This window comes from Alligator sinensis, unplaced genomic scaffold (assembly GCF_000455745.1).
Source record: "Alligator sinensis unplaced genomic scaffold, ASM45574v1 scaffold447_1, whole genome shotgun sequence".
NCBI classification, from domain to species: domain Eukaryota; kingdom Metazoa; phylum Chordata; order Crocodylia; family Alligatoridae; genus Alligator; species Alligator sinensis.
The window spans coordinates 2069641-2085061 of record NW_005842123.1 but is presented as its reverse complement, the minus strand read 5'-3'; the positions used below and the strand labels follow the sequence as shown (position 1 = coordinate 2085061).

The 15421-nt window shown below is 43.3% G+C and overlaps 1 protein-coding gene and 1 long non-coding RNA gene across 2 annotated transcripts in view; one reads left to right on the top strand and one right to left on the bottom strand.

Annotated features, from left to right (window-relative positions):
* Positions 1-3758: 3758 nt before the first annotated feature.
* LOC102388343 lies at positions 3759-12679 on the bottom strand. Its single transcript, XR_323975.3, has 4 exons — positions 12503-12679; positions 4683-4856; positions 4101-4216; positions 3759-3791 (listed from the first exon to the last, which is right to left on the bottom strand). It is a non-coding gene; the product is annotated as an uncharacterized LOC102388343 (long non-coding RNA).
* A 278-nt stretch (positions 12680-12957) lies between these two features.
* CUNH11orf58 (chromosome unknown C11orf58 homolog) overlaps positions 12958-15421 on the top strand; it is a 17029-nt gene continuing 14565 nt past the window's right edge. The window contains exon 1 of the mRNA XM_014520513.2: positions 12958-12966. Coding sequence (XP_014375999.2) covers positions 12958-12966 — 9 coding nt within the window. The remainder of the gene's footprint in view (positions 12967-15421) is intronic.

The window sequence follows — 15421 nt, the reverse complement described above, 5'->3', positions numbered from 1 at the left end:
AGTCACTAGGACAAGAGTCCCAAGAAAGCTCTCCTTTTAATATTTTTCAACTATTTATAGAAGGCAGCCAAACCTGTACACTAAGCAGTACAGCTGTGTGAAATTTTGCTGGCTGTTTTGTTTCGACTAATTTTGAGCTCAAAACAGCAAAATCAAAATGAAATGAAGGGCTTTGAAACAGTCTTGAAAAAAAATGAGGGCAGTCAAAACATTTCAAAAGTTTCAAAACGTTTTGAGTTTCGAAGCAGCCAGCCAGGTGGTGGGAGACAGGGGAACTCCCAGCGGCTCCGCAGCCCCATGTGGCTCAGCCCAGCGTGGAGCGCAGCCCTGGCTCTCCCCACGTCCCATGGCCAGGCTGTGCTCAGTGGGGCTGGCGGAGCTGATGGGAGCGCAGTGCCGGCTCTGCCTGCCTCCAGCCAGACTGCGCTCTAATCAGCTCTGCCAGCCCCATGGAGCTTAGCCCAATGGAAGAAGGCAGGCAGAGCCAGCACTGTGCTCTGCCTCCCGCCACTGGGCTGAGTTCCACGGGGCTGTGGGAAGCCGATCACAGCGCTGGGGAGGGGAACTCAGCCCGGCTGAGTTTCCCAGCCCGGCTGAGTTTCCCAGCCCGATGACAGCACTGGGGAAGTGAACTCAACTGAGCTGAGTTCCCTTCCCCAGCCCGATCGAAACGTCGAAACAGCATCAAAACAGCGAAAGCATTTTGACGAAATGGAACAGAGCAGTGCTTTCGAAATGAAACAAAACTCAAAACAAAACACTGTTCCATTGAAACGGGTGTCGAAGCAGAACGCTGCTGTTTTGCACAGCCTTACTAAGCAGTGTTATATATATATTGAAAATACATGAAATGGACAGTTTGAGAATATAATTACATAAATTAGAAAATGTGGTTGCTGGCTGTACAATATCTTTGCCCCTCATGTGTAGGAGTTACATTGTTTTCATATAGTCATAAAACTGAGTAATGCTATTTAAGAATCAGGAAATAAATTACATTCTGAATTTGTTTATAATGAAAAATGAATATATTGACAAATATTTTCTAAATAAAAGAAAATGAATAGTCACTAGACCCATAAACAAAGCAATCCTAAACCAATATAGGTTTCATTTCCAAATGGTCATAGTCTAAGCTATATATAAATGTAAACCACAGTGAATCTGGCATGGGTAGGCAAGGAAAGCTTTCTGCTTTCAAGAAAAAATCCACTGGCCTCTTACTGCAATTTTTTGTGACTTAAATAATTTGTTTATTGAAAAATGTACTTTATACATCAGCAGTCTTTGGTGAGTTTGTTAAATAGACCACTCAAGAGAGGGATTCAAATTATGCAGTACCTTTTGACTTTTTTTCTCTGCTTATTACTTGGACAGCTTGTCCATACTTCTTGTCCATACTTCTTAGACAGCTTGTCATACTCAGATGCAGCCATTTAGCCTCACCAGCTTTGATAAGCCCATACTAGCAAATATTAATGAATATCCCAATGCACATATACATTATGCTATTTTTACCTTAAATTTGCTATTGCCAAACTATCTCTGCCCTGACTCTTAACCACATTCTATGAAGGATAACAGAATCCTGTTACTCTACCAAGCTCCTTAAAAGGAGGACACCCTAAGAATTCCTCTTCTCAACATGAGGAGGAAAGAGAACAGAAGTTAATTCCTAAAATTAGAAAGCATTTAGTAAGTAGAGAACATAGGCTGAATTACTTCACACAATGGGAAATACACATACAGAATCAGATACTTGGAAAGACCATTAAAACAAGGATGTTAAGGAGGTCAAGAAAAACCTAAAAGTGTTTATGGAGAATGTAGGGATTGGTGGGTATAGTAAAAAAATAGAGAAAACTTGAAAAAGAAAAGGAGGAGGGATGGAAATACTAGTTTATATAGGCCTGTCCTCTTCTCTACATATTTTTTAATATTCTTTAATGATACTGCTCTTCCACATCCAATATCACATCAAATTGTGCATTTAAAATTCCTTGACTCAGCAAATTAAAAATATCATGATAGTGTCTAGAAATGCCTGCTCTGAAAGCCAGGATATATATATGAACTGCCAAAGTATTGTGCCTGCAGCTGTTTCAGCTGAGATCTCAGTGACAACTGCTACAAGACAATTGTACAAAGATACTTGCTACTATAGGCAAGGTAGGGTTGGTTTGAAGCAAAGTACTTGGATGATTAATATAATAATCACTAACTTCAACCTTATATAATAGTTTGAAAAGATACTGCATGAATTTTAAAAGCTAAGTTGCAAAAAACAGATCTCAGGTCTGGGAAAGTAATTAATTTTCTATTGTTTTGTAATATTTATTGTATTTACTCATTCAAAGCCCAGTAGGCTGCTGCTGCTACACAGTTAGTATTCAACAATCTAGTGTAAGAGAAGTGAGCAAACTTTACAGCCTTCTGCCTTTACAGGAAGTGTGTTAGAGCAATTAAATGTCCAAACCAGCATTGCCAAAGAAACATTGCCTACTTAAAGTAACATCCATCCATCTAGCTACAGTGAACCATGTCACTTTATAGCAGGGATAGGCAACCCCCCTGGCATGTATGCCAATTAGCAGCACAGGGAGACATTTTAATTGGCCAGGAGGCGCGTGAAAAAATTATTTAAAAAAACAAAATTTTTTTAAGTTGCTGCTCTGGGCTCTCTGGAGCAGCCGCAGGTCCCAGTGCTGTGGCAGGCACCTGGGGTGGGGTGAGGAGCACACAGGAAGAGAGACAGTCTGCGTTCTGCTGCCCGTGCACTCTGTCCCTGGAGGGGAGCTGCAGCTGGGTGGGGCCGGGACCTGGGCAGGCGCTGTGGAGTGGTGCTGTGCTGAAGGTTTCTGGTCAGCTCGGCCCCGAGCATTGCCTGCAGCAGCTGTTCCCACGGCCCAGAGGCGATCCCACGGCCAGGCCCTTGCACCAGGGGTGGCTTCACCCCACTCATGCTATGCCCAGCACACATGGAAGACAAGCCCAGAGGTCCCCAAGCCCGGCATCCTGCCCTGGCCAGATGCCATCCCCTCAGGAGTAGGGCAGCTGCAGCCCATCCTCATGGAGCTGCATGGGCTGAGCTGAGCCCCAACTCAGGTGCTGCTGGGTGGCCCTGCTCAGCTGCCATGGCCTGAGTCGCAGAGCCCCGGGGCAGCCCCTGCTTCCCACCCAGCCCCAACTCTCCTCCAGCTGCCGCCTTCCCAGGGGCCTGGCTGGGCTGGCCTGCCCTGACCAGGACACCTCCTTCTCTCCCCCCGGACCCTGCCCCAAATGCCCAGCCCCAGCACACGACATCCCAGTGTTGCCCCCACCTGGGTGAGTCAGGGCATCTGTCTGTCCAAGCCGTGGCCAGTCCCGCCATCCCTCCCAGCTCTGGGCCCAGGCTACCCCCGCTCTGGGACTATTGAGGAGGTCTGGGCGCCTTGGCCCTCGCAGCTGCTGTTGGGGTGTCACTGCCTCCCTCTGCCAGACACTGCCCTGAACTAGCGGGCCCGAGATACAGCTGGTAACAGTGGGAGACATGGGCAGCAAGGGACACACTTTTTCTCTTTTTCCTTTTTTTTTTCTTCTCTTTTTCTCTCTCTTTCTGCTGTTCTTCTTTTTCTTCTCTTCCTTCTCCTCGTTTTCTCTCTTCTCTTATTTCCCCATTTCTCCTCTTTTTCTTTTTTCTCTCTCTCTTCTCTTCTTTTTCTCTATCCATTTTTCTCTGTCTCCTCTTTTCTTTCTCTCTGTCCTTTTTTTTCTCTTTTTCTGTCTTCTCTCTCTTCTCTCAACACAACATGCTTAACAAAAAAACCACACAAAAACAAAGGTAGTATATGAAGTTTTATTTATGGTCACCGGGTTTAGAATTTTTAGAAAACCTGATATTTACTGTAAAAAAAGCAACATTTATGATTATTAACTATATTAATATGCAGTGCATCCTGTCACGTACCCCCTGCCCCAGATTTGTTTTTCTGGTGTGTTGGCACTCCAGCACCTTACAAGGTAGACACTGCAGTTTTTTTGGCACTCCGACCAAAAATGTTGCCTACCCCTGCTTGATAGGCTTTGTAGGAGCTAAATGGATAAACAATGACAATACTTACACAATTATACACTATTGGGATGCAGATCAATAGGAATGTTCTTGTAGTGGCTGAAAGACTTGGTAGTACTGTGGGGAAAAGACAGCATCATGATTCATCTCTGCAAATCTAGAACACTGTAAAAAGAGAAATCTCAATCAGTCTTTTACATTTTACTAGGATAATAGGTACATATGAAAAATCTCTTACTTTCAGAAAATACAGCAGCCAGGGGCCAATATCTTCCCACAGATACATGCACAGTTCTCACTTAAGAGAGTTTGGAAGCTGTATAGATCTTGAACACTTCAGGTGACAGAATGATTAAACCGTGGTCATAATTATACATTGTCAAAAATATTTTCTTAACAAAACAAACTGAATATTCTCTTGACCAGTAAGCAAAACAATCCTAACACAATATGATATGTTTAAGATAAACATAGTCTAGACTCTAATTAATGTATACATGTAAACCACAAGCAGATACTTAAAAACATGAGAGAACTTAGCTAGCCTTCTCCTGCCCTACTAGCAGTTGCCAGCAAAAGTACACAAAAATGGGCGAAGTTAGAAACATATTTAACAGTTCTGGTATCTTACATTGTTGGACCAATCTCTTTCTTGCGTTCTTCAATCCTGCTTCAAGATTTATGAACCTCCAGAAGAGCTGGGTTTGGGCATTGCCATTTCCCTTGCTACTAGCCCTCTAAATGGAACCATCTGATAAATATTGGTAGTGAAGCAAAAGATGCATTTCATTACAGAGATTTTCACCTGTAGAAAAGAAAACCATAGCACAAATTAAGATTCTCTGTTTTGCTTTCTGGAAATAATAAAATAAAAGCTTCTTCATAACCTTACAATTTATGTTCTTAATAAAATGAGTTAAAACTAAATGTTTATAAATACTACAATACTTAAAACTTTAATGCTACAACTTTTTACAAGTCAGCTAGACATTCTTGACACAAAGGTATTTACAGGCAACATGCAGTGTTTCCTGTCCAACTGCATAGGTTGGCTAGAACCTGATCTTGAAAGCACTTCAAGTACATGCTTAACATTATCCACTAGTCATTTTAATTAAGCCATGCAAACTTCGAAGATGTATGAAACCAATAGGCACTTCCAATATTTTTAGGATCAGAACATTAGTGAAATATTTTGAAAGCGACCACATCAGTTACATAATGCTACCACTATGCAGCAAAAGCCAGTGCGAAGTAAATGGTGTCATCCTGTGATCCTTACACAAGTAAAATCCTATTAGCCCACCTGCTGATAGAGATAGTCTGGTGTCTTCCTCCGCAATTAACGGAGGTGCCCAAAGACCAAATTCTGCTGGGATGTCATACATGCATTATTGACTATATAACAGGGATTTAATTTCCCTGTGACCAAGTACTATTTTTTGGGACCTGGGAAGGAAACAGATGATTTCAGCAATTCATGATCACTATCTCATCCCATAATGAAGTCCCCTGTTATACATAAAACTGCCATGTAATAACCTAAAAATACTGAGATATAACAATTTTCTGAACACTACTAGGTGATGTAATCTTATCACATATTAGTTATAACAATTTCTTCTATAAATATTTTAATTAAGCCTAATAGAGGACTGTAGAAGAAAAAAAAAAACAACAGGAAAGCAATGCAACAGCTATAGCTAAGTAAACCTCCCAACACGCTCTGGAAGGAATTACAGGACAATGGCTCTAGCCCTAAGCAACACAACTATTTGCCAGGTATGGAGTCTAGAGATTGAAACGACATTAAAACCCTCACAAAACCCTCACAGGGGTGGAAAGGGTGGTAATTTGTCAGTGATTGTCTGGGGGGGTAGACAGAGGTTATCAGAATAAGCTGGGTCTTCTTCAGATCCAGGGAATGGTAGTCTTTCAGGAGAGATGGGCATGTGTTGTATATGTTTTGGTGTGCTCAAAGGAGCAGGAGGAGTCAGAGATGTAGTCAACTGAAGAACTGACACATTTTGTAGCTGTGTGTTGGGATAAAGACAGCAGTGAATTTCTGCTCAATTCCAACAGCAAAGAAAGCAAGACTTAGAAAAGGAAAAAAAGCCAAAAGAGTAAAAAAAAGATTTAGTCTTCTCAGGAAAAAGCATAAGAAGAGATGGGAAAGATAAACTGTGAGAAACTCAGAAAAAGTCACCTGGTAGAAATAAGCAGAGATGCACCTAAATAATCAAGAGCTGACTTTGGCCACAAATAGACATTCAGTTTCTTCTGGGAGAGTCACTGCTCTCCCATAAAAAAATATGAAACTACAGATGTTCAGGATTTTTCTCCCAGAGAAAAATATACCAGGAACAACCAAGGTTAAATCATTCCTGTGAGAGTTTCTCCTAGAAAAGCAAATGTTTCTATTTTTCCTTTGGAAGGAAGCTACAGCACAGTTCTACAACATCCTAAGATGTTTTCCTGCCCTTCTCCCTCCTCTCCCAAACATAGTGAGTCACTTGGGCTGGACTCTACTCCTCCAGCCAAGCAGAGACCAGAACATGCCTCCTTCACAATTCCCACATTGTGCTGCAGGAAGACACAGGCTGACCCTGAGCAGTCAGGGTCAACCAATCAGGGCTATCCTGTACACTGCTGCCACTTGTCTCCAGGCAGACTAAGGGAGCCTGCAGGGCATGCTGAGATGAGTGCACAGGGGCCCCTGGTGGCATAGCATCAGCAGTGCACACTATCTGCTCTTCAGGGACTCAGCATTCACATGCCTGTTCAGGGATCTCTTTTCTACAAGGAAAACAAAACTGGGAGAATTCTTCCAGATCATTTAAACATGTGTACCCAGCCAAATGCACAGCTGCTGCTCTGAGGAACAGAAAAAAAAATGATCACAAGGGGACTTGAGAGGAGTATCCACATTATCTGCAGATATAATAAAGAGAGAGAGAGAGAGAGATAGGCCAGAACAAGCCAGCCAGACTAGTAAATCTAAGGGACAGCCTCCTAGAGCAAAACATGAAAGAGTATGAAAGAAGCAGCAACTGGGTTCCTATCAAATAATTCAGCCGCAGCTGATCTTGAGCAGGCAATAGTTTGAGGGGGGGAAACATCAGCTTGAAAAAGAAAAGCTGCGTGTAGAGGCCAAACAACTTGCAGACAGCGAGAAAAATGAAGACAGTGAGAAGGAATAGCAGGACAAACAAGAATGGAGAGTAGAAAGAAAGAAGCAGTGAAGCGATTGGGGAAAAAAGACCAACTACCATGAACGTCAAATGGACAAAATGGGCCAGCAACATTCTGATTCAGTGGATGGAGACAGATTCTATGACAACCAAGACACCTAGGTCCAGGGGCAGCATAAGTTCTAAGCAGGTACCTTGTTATAGGCATAGGAATAACACAAACGAGTTTTTCATATTTTTTGAGAGGATTTAAATTGGGTAGCCACTGAGCACTGAGTTCAGTATCTTTCTCCCTGTCTAGGTGGATGCTTTCATCTAGGGTCTAGAAAAGAAGCTGGAAATTATGAGTCATGTAAACAAGCTCAGTTACAAAAGTTTGAATTAATACCTGGTGTACACAGGAACAAGATTTCTGGGCTTCGGGGTATCAGATAAAAAAGGATATAAACTATGCTGAAGGGCACAGGGATACACAGGAAAACAGCAGAATTCTTGCTAGTATTACAGGGTGCTGATGAGCCAATGAGTCTGGAGCATTTTTTTAATTTTTTTTTTTTTTTACTTTTTTTTTTTCCATCTGACCTAAAATCTTGGATAACGGACAAAAATCCTAGAATAAGCAACTGAAAAATGGATTGATAAATGTGCATGGCAGATAGATAAGGGCTGAAAGAAAACTCAGAGTAGAGTGCCACATGGAGTAGACTTAGGATGGAGGACACAAAAGTGCTTCCCTGGTAATGGAAGCAAATAAACTCAAGGCACAGAGATCTGCAGCCTTAAACCAACCTCCTAATATCAATACCCAAGATATGAGATATCATCATTGCATGGGAGCATGATACAAATAAGCTGACTGCCCAACAATTAAGCACCTGTAGCACTAGGCCATGGAGGAAAACCTTTCTGAGATTGATCACACTTTTGAAAGAGCCACCCGGATACTTCATGAAGAATTGCTGCAGTACAGAAGAAAAACTCCTGTGAATTGCACATCACTGGTTATGACATAGCATCCCTCCCTGGAACCTATATGGAAAATCCTCAAACAATTGCAATTCATACTAGAAGGAGACCCAATTCTTAAAGAGCTCTTCCCAGAACCACCCATCCTATCCTTTAAACCAACACCAAACCTTGCCAACCACATCACCAGAAGCAAAACCTCCCACAGCCCAAAACACGCTGAATGGATCCAGACCAATGCCTAACCCACTCACAATTAAATCAGTTTGTCTGACTAGGCCCATCTTACCACATGATCCAGATTTACTCTTTATGACTGCCTTGTCCTCATCATTTATCAGCATTTATGATTTTTTCTAAATTCTCTCCCTTTTGCAATTTTTGTCAGCAGTGATTTCCTCCTAGATGTTTCAGAAAATTACTTGATAGCACTAGGCCAACTGCTGATTCCTTTGGACTTTCACTAAAAAAACTTAAATTAGTCCCATCTTAGGTAGTAACTAGGGATGTGCAAATTGGGCCCTATTCGATTTGGATTCGGCCTGGATAAGGGACAGTGATTCAGTTCAGATCACTGTCCCTGATCAGATTCGGACGAATCAAAACATTCTATGCTGATTCAGACAATCACTGATTCAGACATAGACACAGCTTTAAATGTTTTTTCTACATACCTTGAGGTACCAGAGTGGCTTGTGAACACTGCAGTGCTGGGGCACATGGAGCATTGCACAGGAGCATTGTGGGGGGGAGTACTTCCAGTCCATTTCCGCATCTGCCAGGGAGCATGCTGGGGGCCCTCCCCACATCCCCCGGCTTGGTGATCAGCTGTGGGGAGACCCCGGGTGCCCCCCCAGACCCAGAGGGCACCAGTTGCTGAGCCTGGGGGTGCAGGGGGGTTCCGCAGCACACTGTCTGGCAGACCGGAATTGCTTCTGGTCCACTTCCTGGTCTGCTGCCAAGCATGCTGGGGAGCCCCCCCCACTTCTGTGGGACACTCCATGAGCCCCAGCATCACAGCATTCACAAGCCGCCTGCTACCTCAAGGTATGTAGAAAAAACATTTAAAGCTGTGTCTATGTCCGAATTGACAAATCTTTCCAAATCGATTTGGAGGGTTCTGATTCAATTCAGAGAGATTCAAGGGTCCTTTGATTCGATTTGGATTCAGAGATTTGGTCACTGAATTGGGCCGAATCTCCACCAAATCAAATCAGAGACCAAAGTTTCGCACAGCCCGAGTAGTAACCCAGCCACATGTTCACATGGTGTTCATATGTTCACATAGTAACCCAGCCACATGTTCAAAAGGTGCAACTAAACAGGGAATAAACCAAAGTGGTTAGGCAAAATGTGTAAAAACTTTGTGGCGAGTTCCCATCGCTCCTTAAATTGAATGTATGGTCAGGCCAATCAACCAAGTGAAGCTTCCAGCCTCAGAAGTGCATTGGAGCCCTTGACTTTGATGCTATCCTGAGACTAGGAGCACTAATCAGGAGACTGACACTCCAAACCAGGTGCATTATGACCCTGGGCTCCCCCTGAATCAGCAATATGGCACAATTGGGATCCGATTCCCGATTACACAATCATAACTCCTGCTATGCATGGGTAGCATGGTAGGAAGTTAAATTGCTGGGATCACAGATCAGATCTCATTGAACTTTTAAGTGAATGAAGATCCTGCAGTTCTGTTCCCTTTAGCAGCAGCATCAAATGGATTATAACAGGGGTGGGCAATTATTTGGACCTGTAGGCCACATAGAGAGTTTTGCTAAGCTGTTGCGGGCCAGAAACCACCCTACCCTCCTCCCCACAACTCACCAAAACTTCCTATGTGGGATGGGAAGGCAAGCAGGGAGTGGTGTTTGGGAGCAGGACAGGTGGGTGAGGCTGGGATCACAGGGTAGGGTCATGGGATGGTGACAGTACAGAGCCGGTGCAGAGCCACAATCCACTGTCCACACACCCTTGTGATAGGTGCAGGTTCCACAGGCAGGGACATACAGCGAGCAGATCAAAGTTCTGCCCTGGCTCTGTGTTGTCACCACCCAAAGATCACAGCTCCAACCTGGGTATGTGCCCTGCCTGCACGGGTCCTAGCCAGTCTCCATGGAGACCCTAGGGTCACAGGGCGGTGACAGCACGAGCCAGGAGAAGAGCTGTGTTGTGCTCCCTGCACATCCCTGCCTGCAGAATCGGGGCTCTGTCCCAGCCCCAGCCTCACACTGTCACCGCCCCAAAATCCCAGGGTCTCCCTGGCCCTGCCTGCCTGTCTTGCTCCTGGACACTGCTCTCTACCAGCCCATGGCCCCATCCCAGCTGCCCAGGCTGTGTGCCCTGCCCGCATGGGTCCTGCCCTTGACAGTGGGTGCATGGCAGACAGGCCAGGGTGCCCAGGCAGCAGAGCTAGGTCCAGCAGTGGCAGCCAGAAGGAGCCGCCAGAAAATGGAGTCCAGTTGCCATACCACCCTGGCCCTGCTGCGCACCTGGGGGCAATGGGACCAACTGCATGCACCACAGCTCAGGCAGCCCCTTGTACCTGTGCTGGGTGGGATCGAGGGACCCAGACAAAAGCTGTATTTTGCCCACTCCTGGATTATAGTGACCAGGCAGCCTTATAGGAAATGTTAGTTATTTTAAACCTAAGGCATTAAGAGAAAACTTCATAAACCAACAAGCCAGTCTGTATGCATGCCTCCCCAAGGCTCACTGCTGAAATTGAGGAAGGCCAAACTTTTTCACTCCTTTTGCAATACCACTCTCTTCCCATCATCCTGTTCCCTTGGATACCCTATGACCACTGATCCCCTATATCCTTCCTGAGAGTGCTTTTTAACTGTCTCTGGCAACAGAGTTATGTCAGTTTGAGCTGGAGCCTAGAATAATGCCATTGTCTTGTAACTGGCATCAGTGTTTGTTGGGAGGTTTGCTTAGCTACAGTTACTGTATTGTTTGCCTTCTCTTTTATTCTGCAGCCACCAATGAGCCAAATTCGATACACTCCTATTCATTCCTAAAGGAAAGTAATGTTTAATATTAGCCCTTCAATGACCAGGATATTGCACTCCAATATGCAAAATTATTACATATTACTTTTCTTAGATTATTGTACAGAAACTCCAAACCAGTCATACAGCTTGTTGTGAAACTAAAACCAAGTGGAAATAGAAAATCTTAGAACTTCTGATAGCAGAAAAACTGAAACAAAAACTGATACAGAAAAACCAATACAATAGCTAATTACAGAGGCTCCTTCCAAGTAGTAGTGCCATCATGCCATTAATTGTTGAATCCACTTGTCAGCAAGGCTCAGAAAAATTTCAGGCCTTAGCAATTCTCTAACTACCAAATAATATGCCATTCTGTAACATGACCTCAACATATTTGAGGTTAAACTTTGTAAGTCTTTTTCCACTGTTCCTAAGCTTTGGAACTTAATCAGATCTACAAACAACAACAACAACAACAGGGCTGTATCTTACTACTACTTTTTAAACATTTTCATTGCATATTTCCTCTATAACAATTTTTTAAAATGAAATGATAAACAGGTTTCCCTTTTTGGTTAATAAAAAGTTTGGCCTGTGTAAGGACTGAAAAACTGGACTCCAAAATGTCAACTCTGGTTCTTCAAATATCTAGATATTATCTCCTACTACAGCCTTAACATACTATTTCATCCTATTTACAAAAAAATTATAATCCATAATACTTAATAATATATAAGCCCATTCTTACACACACTACACGTAACAGCGCTAAGTTTACAGAATAATGTTTAGGTTGCAGAGTGATGCATTAAAAAAAATGAAGTAATAGGTACCAGGTTTATTCCTAAGCAACTTTAACAGCATCTTCCTGTGCATCCATCCTGTGAATAACTCAGGAAACTTGTGGGGGAAAAATAGTATGCAACAGGGGTGGGCAAAATGTGACCCGTGGGCTGGATGTGGCCTGCCAGGCCATTCTATCTGGCCCACAGGACCCCTAAAAAAATTAGAAAATTAATATGCATCTGCCCCTGGCTGCCTGTTATGCAGCCCTCGATGGCTTACCAAAACTCAGTAAGTGGCCCTCTACCCAAAATAATTGCCCGCCCCGGTATATAATCATGTAAAGAGAGTATCATAATGCATATATATATATATGCAAAGGGCCAAAATAAAGTTGTTGAGGTATTTCCTAACTTTTAAGTGCTTGTATATGCAACCTGAATACCATTCTTTGACACAGGTTTTAAATAAAATGGAATAGGTTTCTTTAAAAGGAAATAGGTAAAACAAATTGTAACCTGTGCTGGCATGCTAGGCCAGGTGAGTTGCCAGATTTTCGATCCTCAGGGTGCCAGTGGCCTTGGGACCCCCTCAGGCAGATCTGATGACTGAGGTGTCCCATGGAGAGGTGTGTTCCTCACCCTCACTGCCCAGGAATTTACTCTGAACCCAATGAACACATTGGTTTCTTTATTATGTGCAACTATATACAGAAAAGAAATTAATAAGCAAAAGAAGAAAAACATATCAAATAACAATAGGTTATAATAAAACCAACTGCAACATTAAGTGAATAATTCCAACACACTGGGTGGTCCCACCACTTGCATCAAACAACCTCAATAATTACCTTCACCTGGTATAAACTTTTAAAACAGTTCCCCCTGATAATCCAGGTTGATTTCCCTCTGGTCACAATCCCCTTCCCATAACAATAAATGGCAACGCAGCTTTAACTATGATCCACCACTAGATGGTGAAGGTGAGTCTTCTGCTGTTCCGGGGAAAGTGAACTCCTTGGTCTTTCTTAATAACTCAGCAAAACAAGTCTCCGATCAGCCACTGCACATAATAGGCTTCTTTTCTATAGTTTCCTTTTGAAAAATACACCTCCTGCAAACACTAGGGATTAAGTGTCCCCTCCTACACCCGTGTGGCTTGGGGATTCTCACAGCCCGCTCCCTTTCTGAACTGTCTCTCTCCCCCAGCACCTCCACATGCAGACAGCGGATTCCCTCTGCAGGTCTCTGTTCCTGCAGTACGAGCCTTGCCAGCTGAAGCAGAGGACTTCCTTCTGCAGGTCTCTGATCAGGCAGCTTCTCCCAGCTAGCTTAGCAACCCCTCCCCACTCCTTCCCTGGGTACCTGTGTGCCTGATTGCATAGCTCTGACCTGGGTGGGAAATCTGCTTCTCCTGGGATACTCAGGCTCTCCTCTGTCCTGATGTCTGCTCCCCAGCGAGCCTCAGCTCCATTCCCTCTGCATGGGGGGAGGAAAAGAGGGGAAGGGGGAGGGGGCTGCGTTTCTGCCCCTCTCTCCAGGCTGGTGTTGCTCCCTTCTGGCTTCTCTGTTCTTCTTTTCACTCCCTCAACTTTTTATGGCTCAATAGCAGCCAATCAGAGCCCTCAGTTTGCAATGGGGGCTCTGGTCACAGTTCAAATGTTCCAATAAAAAGCATGCACTGTGCACAGCACACCATCCAGCCTGGGAAAGCTAATGTACCCTCTGCAATTTTTTTTTGCTGCATTTCTTTCAAAGTTCTTAGGCACAGCTCACCCACTCAGCTTGCAGCCAAGTGAGCCTTTGCAGCTGTTACAAAATTATATTATGTAGAACTGCAACAAGACTTCCACCACACATCATAAGCAACATTTGAACTTTGAACCTTTAGTGCCGTGTGGCACAAACCTGTACTGCTATAAGAATACCTATAGTTGCTGAAAGTAGATTATTATCCTAGGAAGTGGGTAGGCAGCTGGTAAGTCTTTGCTTCGGGTAAAACTGAAAGAAGCCCAGTCATGCTCTCTCTGTCTCGCTTGCAATTGGGAGAGAGAGTTCCTGTCCTGTGCACAGACAGGAACGTGAGCTTTTGTGGAAACGTTCTGAGTTTCAAGGAGTAGCTCTGGGCAGCCCCACCTGGCTCTTCCTGCGACTCATTACTATGGCTCCATTAGCTCCACAGTATCTGCTGCACTGGCAGCACTGTGAGCCCAGCCTCACAATGTTTGTATTTGGTTACTAATTTGACGGACTGCCAAAGTTCTCCTAAGCAATGCAAGGAAAGAGGGGAAATGGGGATTTTCAAAGGTTTATATCTCAGCAAAACCTGAATGAAATTTCATGGAATGAAGAAAAGTCACTTCTCTAGCCAAGGGCTTTCTGCCTGCCAAATTTCAAAGGCTGAATCCAAACAATGAAGCTGTTGGAGCTTCTCAAATCATGCTTTTAATATTTCTTTTTCACATGGAAACTGCTAGAAAACTAAACATTGGAATCTGCTACCAACTGTCACTGTAGATAGGTGGATAAAATAAAGCCAATATCAGCTGTTAATATTTAAGGGTTTAACTACCCTATTGATGAAATTTGTAGCACTTTAGTTTAACATAAACATACTTCTCACTGACCCTCTGCTATGGACCTTCAGGCCTCTTTGCAAGGTAGAAAACACAAGCCAAGAGACATAGCTCTGCTAGGGACCTGTTTGTGACCTTAGATGAGGAAACTTTCTGGGTTTCACTCTCCCTCCTGAAAAACTGGGATAATGTTACTTATTCTCTTTGACATATCACCAATTTAATTATTTGAAAAACACCATATTAAAGTATTACTGTCTTGTACTCCCTTTAGCTGACCGTGGTCATCAACACTAGTGGAGTTCATAGTGAGCAGGAATTGGTGAGAAGCAGCTGTTACCACCTGCTCTGCTCTTCTGTTCTGAACAGAAATAACAATTCTAATAGGCAGATTTGGGAAGGAAGTGGACACTTTCCACTTTAATGGATTTTAATGGGAAGTTGTTTCTGTATTTCACAGCAACACAGAAATCAGAAAAATTATAAAGACTTATTAGGCCAATTTGCCAATGCTTCCACAAGAGCAGGATTTATCCCTGTGTAACATTAAGAAGTGCTATGTCCATTTCACATTCAGACTATTAAAGTATAGGTCTTCTGCTACATCTCTTTGGAAAACGCACATGAAAAGTTTAGATTTACAGTTTTCTCAAAAGCAGTTCCTCAAAGCAATACTGGATGTTGCCTATATACACATTAAAGGATGACACATACCTTTATCTGTTTGACCACAAGAGAATGAAATAAAGAAACAAGCAGAACTTCTCTAGACAAATGTATATATTTTGGTAATACTAATGTTTTTGTGCTATTGCACAGATTTGCACTAAAATAACTATTTTTGCAGATATTTTGTATGAGT